Raw genomic sequence first — 8,095 nt, 5'->3', positions numbered from 1 at the left:
CCGGTTACCTTCTAAGAGCAAGCAATAAGACCAACAAACAAGTTGAAGTTTATACAAATGTCATCCTTTCTCTTGCTAATTTACCCTTTGTCCTAGTATATTGATGATTGAAAGGAAAATTCTTGCACTGAGAGCTTGACTTTTTGTGACCTTGAACATTCTTTAACTGAGAGACGGCTTAGTAGTTAAGGGAACTAGCCTTGGGGAGGACCCAGGTTCCGGTCCTACATGAAACAGCTCCCAAACACCTGTAATTCAATCTAGGGAATCCAATGTCTTCTTTTGACCTCTGCGAGTTCCTGTACATATATAGTACACATAAATACACCAGACACATACACATAAAAGAAATACTAAAAATAATAAAATCGTTTCATTATTGATAGGTACTGCATACTAGGAGATAGTCACACTGTATAGTATGATTCTTCTTTCTAAAAAAATAAAATAGAGGTACAGGCTGTTCATGGTCGCACACGCCTTTAATCCAAGCATTCAGCACTGAGGAGGCAAAGGTAGGTGAGTATCTGTGAGTCTGAGGTAAGCCTGGTCTACTAGTGAGTTCCAAGCCTACAGGCCTACAAAGACCTTGTCTCAAAGACTGAAGTGTGTGTGTGTGTGTGTGTGTGTGTGTGTGTGTGTGTGTGTGTTTGTGTGGTGTGTGTTTGTGTGGTGTGTGTATGTGTGTGTGTGTTTGGTATGTGTTTGTGTGGTGTGTGTGGTGTGTGTGTGTGTGTGTGTATGGTGATGGTGGTGGTCTCTGGGTGGACTTTAATGGCTTAGGCTGCTTCTTCATGTCCTTTTCTTTTTCTGTTGTTCTGCAATAAACATGTACCGCTTTGATTAAAGCATCTTTCATTCTTTAAAGGGTGTCCTGTGAGACCCGACCATAATTAGATCCTGACTCCCTAGGTCCATTGCAACATTGTGTCTGTAAAACAATTCAGCTTATCCTAATAGAGGAAAGGGCAGGTGGTTCCGGTTCTGTGGGGAAAGAGAATGAGCCTTGGGCTGAGAAAGCAAGTGCTCTAAGGTGGCCAGACTGTCCTTGGAAAGCAGCTCTGACTAAGCCCTCTCAGCCTTACTTGAATACTAAATGTTACTAACAATAAATGCCCAATGACAAAAAAATAACCCACAGATGAAATTTCTGAACACCTGCCTTGTGTTTTCATTGAGGAATACTACATGGCAAGCTCTGTGCTAGGTTTGGAGACCCTAACATGTGAATTAATGATCACAAAACAACACAGCGATTATTTTCAAAATAAATGACCGATGGAAAACACAGAGTGGGGAAGACTCTTTAGGGGAAATTACAGAATTACAAATAATTTTGTGGGGCTGGAGAGATGGCTCAGCAGTTAAGAACACTGACTGTTCTTCCAGAGGTCCTGAGTTCAATTCCCAGCAACCACATGGTGGCTCACAACCATCTGCAATGGGATCCAATGACCTCTTTGGTGTGTCTGATTACAGTGACAGTGTACTCACATACTCACATAAAAATAAATCTTTTTAAAAAAATAATTTTGTGATTTTGCTTTTGGAGTGAGCTCATCCAAATAATGAGCCCAGAGCTAAATTATTTCTTGAGAAATATGAGGCTGGAAAGACAGCTCAGCACTTAAGAGATCCTGAGTTCAAATCCCAGCACTCTATTGTATTGCAGCTTACAACTGTCTGCAACTCTAGTCCCAGGGCATCTGATGCTCCCTTCTGGTTCTGTGGACACTATACTCATACACATAAAAATTAAAAAAAAAATAGGTAGGCCTGGTGGCAGGCAGAGGCCTGATCTATATAGTTTGTGGCCAGCCTGGATTATATAATGAGTTTCAGGCCAGCCAAGGACTACATAATGAGATTATGCTCCCAGAAGCCAAAAGAGACAAGAAAAGCTTTGATTTGCATTTCCCTGGTAACTAAGAATATTAAACACTTATTTTTCTTTTTATCTGTATATTTGCTTGCTTTGTTTTTCAAGACACTTTGTGTAACTCTGGCTGTCCAGGAACTCACTCTGTAGACCAGGATATCCTTGAACTCAGAGGCACAACTGTCTGCTTAGTTCTGATCCCCCCCCTTTTTTTTTTTAAGATTTATTCATTTATTATATATAAGTACACTGTAGCTGTTTTCAGACACACCAGAAGAGGGCATCAGATCTCTTTACAGATGGTTGTGAGCCACCATGTGGTTGCTGGGAATTGAACTCAGGACCTCTGGAAGAGCAGTCGGTGCTCTTAACCGCTGAGCCATCTCTCCAGCCCTGCTCCCCATTTTTTTTTTTTTAACTTTGCTTTCTTGATGCCAAGTTTTTCTAGTTCTTTATATATTTTACATACCTGACCCTCTATCAGATAGATGCACCTGATAGAATAGTGCCCTTTATAAATAAGTAAACTTTTTAATTAATAAATAAGATGGCAAACAATAGAAGACAACACTGGACAGCTTCTGGTCTCCACACGCTTACGCATGCACATGTACGCACGTGCTATGCACACATACCCAAAGCATGAAAAGAGAACACACTGGCCAGACCTTTATGACTTCAGCGCAACAAACCCCAGGTTTCTTTTGTTCTGCCATAAAGATGAGCTCTTAGCCACATGCTTGGTCAATGCTGTGGCTGGGGACAAGAACCTGAAGTGTTCAAGTCCAAGTCACTTAGCTCGGAGTTATTTCTGTCCCCTACCAGCCAGGAGACCTTGGTCATTCCCCTAAGGTGCTCCACACAGTGTCAGAATCAAAATTCAATGCCAAGCACCCAACCCCAAGCCTGGCATTTAACCATGACCCAAAAGTGCACATCACTTCCTTTCCCATCAGGCCCTGTGGCTTAGAAGCAGCAACAGACATAACAGAAGCTGGTGTGATTGACAGCTATCCGCAGATGCCTTTGGGTCGGCAGGGAATCACAGAGGGAGCACTTCTCTCCAGGGATGTTCTGGGTCTAGGCAAAGCAGCAGGGAAATTCACCTGGATTGAGCAATATTAATCTTAAAATGTATGGGTTTTCTGATCACAAAATATCAAATGAAAAACTTATTAAATGTGTAAAGGCATGAGTAAGGAAATTAAAAACTAACACAAACCTAACATTAATATAACAAGTTAACATTTTGTTTAAAGCAAAACTCAGACGCAGAAAGATTTAAAAATTATTTTACATGTACTGTTAGGAAGGAGCAATAGAAACTTACTCTAAGGACTACCATTTTGTTTTTAGAAACTAAATTCAAGGCCCCAGGCCCTAAGGGAGGTGGGGACTTCCCCATAGCCAAACAGCTTCTGTTGTAAAGAGTTGTCTGGGTTCAGACATCTCCAGGACAACTTGTAAGGAGACAGTTGTCTAAGTCAAGTCCTCTCAAGGACAACGTCTTCCTGGCAGGATCAAACAAGTTCATGTTCCAGGGCTAGGAAGAAATACCTATCCCACTTCTCCAAGTGTTTTCTTGATTGTCTGTTAACTGGTAAAGAATATAGATTGCTATTATCTACACCAAGGTGCATAGTTGTAAAAATATATAACCAACTGCCTGTTTTGTCCTAATTAACTACATGCAGCTGACCTGCTCTTTTGTCCCCTTATCACTCTGAGCTCTGGAAATAGTGCCTAGGAGAATGAATTAGGGACCTTGAAGCCAGGTCTTGTAACTTTAATTTTTTTTCAAAACCTACTCTTAATGATGGTTCTTTTTATTTTTTAAAGATTTATTCATTTATTATATATAAGTACACTGTAGCTGTCTTCAGATACACCAGAAGAGGGCATCCGATTTCTTTACAGATGGTTGTGAGCCACCATGTGGATGCTGGGAATTGAACTCAGGACCTCTGGAAGAGAGGCCAGTGCTCTTAACCGCTGAGCCATCTCTCCAGCCCTCAATATCACTTTTAAATGACTGTCTTATATTACCCAAAATGTATAATTATTAACAAGCTTCAGTGGATGTTTAAAATAAATCTTCCTATATAGTTACCTAGAAAATAGATAAACGTCCTTTAGATAAAGTCTCCATCCAAGTCTATACATATTTTTAATTCTCAGTCACATTTATTCAGACATGTGTGCACACGCATACAAATCGGTTCTCTCCTTCTAAAATGTGAGACCTTGGCCTTGAACTCAGGTTGTCTCACTTGGCTGCAAGCATCTTTACCCACTGAGCCTGTTTACTTGCCTCATATATTTAAAAGTATGAAAATGTCCTTGGGAAAGATCATGTCAAGGTGTATTTCCAGAACACCAATTTTGCAACCTCAGAGTCAAGAAGTGATTTTTTTGACTTTATGAATATATTTATCAAGCACAGTGATAAATTACTCTCTGGCTATTGGACTCTTTCATGGGACCCTTCAGAATCCATCCCCACACCTGATCTCGGCCACACCCCTAGGCCAAATACTACCAGATTCTGAGCACCTGTCTCAGCTGCTGCGTTGAAAATTAACACCAGAGTTCTCTGCAACGTCCATCTACTCTTAACTTCCCAGAAAGTCACCCCTGCTGGCCAGTCCGTGAGTTCATTATCCTCTACTGCAGAGGGCACAGCCATGGCCTGTAGCTTCCGTGGGAGAGTCCAGCTTGGAGGTCTGCTCCTCTCTGTCCTTGGCTGGGTATGCTCCTGTGTCACCACCGTTCTTCCCCAGTGGAAGACTCTCAATCTGGATCTGAATGAAATGGAAACCTGGGTCTCGGGACTCTGGGAGGCTTGTGTGAATCAGGAGGAAGCTGGCACTGTATGTAAATCCTTCGAGTCCTTTTTGTCTCTGCCCCAAGAGCTACAGGTAGCTCGAATTCTCATGGTGGCTTCCCATGGGCTGGGACTGTTGGGACTTCTGCTATCGGGCTGTGGGTTGGAATGCTTCCGGTTTCACAGGCCCAGAGGAATTTTCAAGACTCGGCTGTGCCTCCTGGGAGGGACTTTGGAAGCATCAGCTTCAGCCACCACCCTCTTTCCAGTCTCCTGGGTGGCCTATGCCACATTCCAAGACTTCTGGGATGACAGCATCCCTGAAATTGTGCCCCGGTGGGAGTTTGGAGACGCCTTGTTCCTGGGCTGGGCTGCTGGGCTTTTCCTAGCTCTGGGTGGACTTCTCCTCATCTTCTCTGCTTGCCTGGAAAATGAAGAGGGATCATCTCCTTGGACGGCTGAAGCCACAGCCCCACCAGCCTGTACTCCAGTAGAGGAATTTGATGGTTCCTTCCACCTCACACCAAGACCAGTGAACCAGGTCATCTAGAGCTAGGGTCTGCCTAGAAATCTCTATAATAAAGGAATGTCAGTAGGCTCTTTTCTCTTCCTCACCCTTCATGGTTCTGTTGCTATCAGATTTGTCAAAGGTTTGATTATCTTGGTGATCTGAGAACTTCAGTTGAGAATTAAAAATCAGGACAGTTTCTTACAAACAAGTTCATCTCATTTGAGATTTTATTTATATAGAAATGCTTTCAATTGAAGGTAATGCTTCATGCTTATAATTTCAACACATGGGAAAGCTGAAAGAACTGAGAATTTAAGGCCAACCTTGCCTGCATGGTGAGATGCTGTCTCAAGCTTTGGTGGTGGGGAGATCATGGTGGCTCTCACTTGTAATGCAAGAGAACTGTCCTAAATTCAAAGCCAGCTTAGGTTACTGTGTTGAAATCATAAAAGCAATTATAATAACCCTCATAGTATTATTTACTTAATCTCTTTATTATTAATGAAGATGTTTTAAATCTAGTGTGAAGAGGTACTGCATGCCTACCTAGAAATGTTGATGTGTTGGCAAAGGAAAGTTAGTTATCAACCCACCGGACTCCTCAGGTATGAGATTTGAATCACAAGTCTCTGGCTGCTTTTAGATGCCCAGTGTTCTAGAAGGGCACCGCTTTATTTCTGCTGCGTCATGAAGCCATTCGGTCCCTGTGACCAGTAAGGTCCTTAACTTTCTTGATTTGTCTGGGACTCTGTACTTTCACTGCTAAAACTAGCAAACTCAACTGACTACACTGGGACAAGCTGGTTCCTCAAGGCAGTTGTGCCTATTTATTACCATCCAAGGTGGGCTTGTGTGTGAAAAAAATTCTCAGCTCCAAAAAAATGTCTGTGCAAAAAAACCTCATGAAAAAAAAAAAAAAAAAAAAAAAGAAAAAAGCACACTATAAACTTTTTATTACAGAGGAGGGTTTCAGCGTGTAGAGTGCTTGCCTACTTAACATAGAGAAAGTTCTGGGTTCCATCCCCAGCACTCGATAAGAGCAGGTGTGGTGGTACTTGCTTGTGATCCTAGCACTTGGGAGGTGGAGGCAAGCGGATCAGAAATTCAAGACCAGCCCAGGCCACATAAAACCTTGACAAAGAGAAAGAGGAGGGGGGTAAGGGGAACAAACACAGAGACAGACACAGAGGTGGGTCGAGTAGGGGGGAGAGGAACTTTATTGTTATTTGTATTATTTGGGCCTGGGGAGGTCCAGTGTTTGGAAATCTACCTAGTAAGACTTTGGATTTGATCTCCAACACTACAGAATAACCAACGCAGCCCAAACCAGCATCCTTTTGCAAAATGCCATTTTCCCAGGCTAACAAGTGACTGAGGACACTTGCCATCAAGTTGATGACCTGAGTCTGATGCCCAGAACCTATACAACGGTAATAGAGAACTGGTTCCACAAAATTGTCCTCTGGCCTCTGCACACACTGTGGCAATATGTACGCACCACTTCTCCAACACCACAATGTCCAAAATAAAAGATAAAGTGTTTAATAAGGAATTAGGTGTGCTGGTGCACACTTTGTATCCCATCACTCCAGGAGAGGCACGTGGTGTCGTCAGTTCAAGGCTGGTCAGGGCTACAGAGACCTCGTCTTAGAAGGAAAAGAAAGAACACGTCTGGCTAAGGAAATGGAACTGCACACTTCTCAACAACTTTTCCCTTCCGATTGAAAGCTGGGGCCCTGGGAGTCAGGTTTCTCTGGAAAGGCCCTTTCCTTTAATGTGCGCTCATCTATGAGCAAACACAAACATACTGAGACAAACGTCAGGATGAACATAATCCTGATTATTCTGTGTGCACCAAAGCATATTCTGTTCTTCTCTGGCCAATCAGAAGACTTTTTCTGATGACTGTTTTCCTCAGCTACCCCCCTTTCTCAACAGGTTCAATGTGTGGTGGGCCAAGTGTCAGTAAGAAGTGAGACTCAAATACCCAAGGATCCCTGGTCCATAGAGTGCCTGCTTTGTGAGACCAGCACTCATCCATCCAGTTGTTAATTCTCTCATTTAACAAGTATTTATAAGCACTTACCATGTTGTGTTGGGAACTAACTGAAAACCAGACACATTGTACCCAGGGTCCTCAGTCAGACAAAAAACAGACATTAAAGTAAAACCACTCAAATCAGAGGCAGTGAAGTCCTCAGAGTCACAGCTGGGCACCTTGAAGAACTGGAAGCTGTTGCAAAGGTAAGGGTGAGTGGACAGGTTGGGGGGAGGAGGAGGAAGAGGAGGAGGAGGAAGAGGAGGAGGAAGAGGGGGAGGAGGAGGAGGGGGCAGCAGCAGCGGCGGCTGATGGTGCGGGATGGAATTAGACCTCGAAGCATCTTCAAGGCCCTCATGTAAGGATGCTGTTGCCCTTCTCAGCATCATAGGAACCCCACCCACCAAGCATCAGCCTGGCAGAGAGCCCGGCCCCTGACTGCAGCAGCATCGTGCCTCCTTCACGAGGGCTTGTCCCTGTCACACAGCCCGCTGCAGCTTAATAGCTGTGCAGTTGAGACAGTTATGTAAGGTCCTCCAAGGTTTTCAGAGCAGAAGAGCACATCTGACTGCTCCCTTTGCTAACGAGGGGGACCTGAAGCAACACACTTGTAGCTAAGTCAAGAGTTGACATTGAGGGTGCCCTTCTGAACCTCATCCTGCTGCTTCACTGGACGGGCTGCACCCGAAGACTCGGAAAATCTTCCTTTGCACTGTTTAGCCTAACCAGGGATTTGGTGGACACCTGGCTCACCTGTGCCTCCTGGGGGCTCTCTAGTCCCTCATCCTAATCCTGTGTTCACAGGTGTTGGTGACATTGGTTTTCTATTGCTTTCTCCACAGA

The 8,095-nt window shown here is 43.7% G+C and overlaps 1 protein-coding gene across 1 annotated transcript; it reads left to right on the top strand.

Annotated features, from left to right (window-relative positions):
• Nucleotides 1-4,563: 4,563 nt before the first annotated feature.
• Cldn25 (claudin 25) lies at nt 4,564-5,253 on the top strand. The gene has a single exon (XM_032911435.1). The coding sequence runs from the start codon at nt 4,564-4,566 to the stop codon at nt 5,251-5,253; it is 690 nt and encodes a 229-aa protein (XP_032767326.1).
• Nucleotides 5,254-8,095: the final 2,842 nt, after the last annotated feature.

The sequence above is a fragment of the Rattus rattus genome, chromosome 8, assembly GCF_011064425.1.
Source record: "Rattus rattus isolate New Zealand chromosome 8, Rrattus_CSIRO_v1, whole genome shotgun sequence".
Lineage (NCBI taxonomy): Eukaryota > Metazoa > Chordata > Mammalia > Rodentia > Muridae > Rattus > Rattus rattus.
Note: the sequence above shows the minus strand (reverse complement) of the source record. Positions and strands in the feature narration are given on the sequence as shown.

Bases quoted from the DNA above. Each gene is read 5' to 3' on its own strand.
- Cldn25 (XM_032911435.1), top strand. From the start codon at position 4,564: ATGGCCTGTAGCTTCCGTGGGAGAGTCCAGCTTGGAGGTCTGCTCCTC.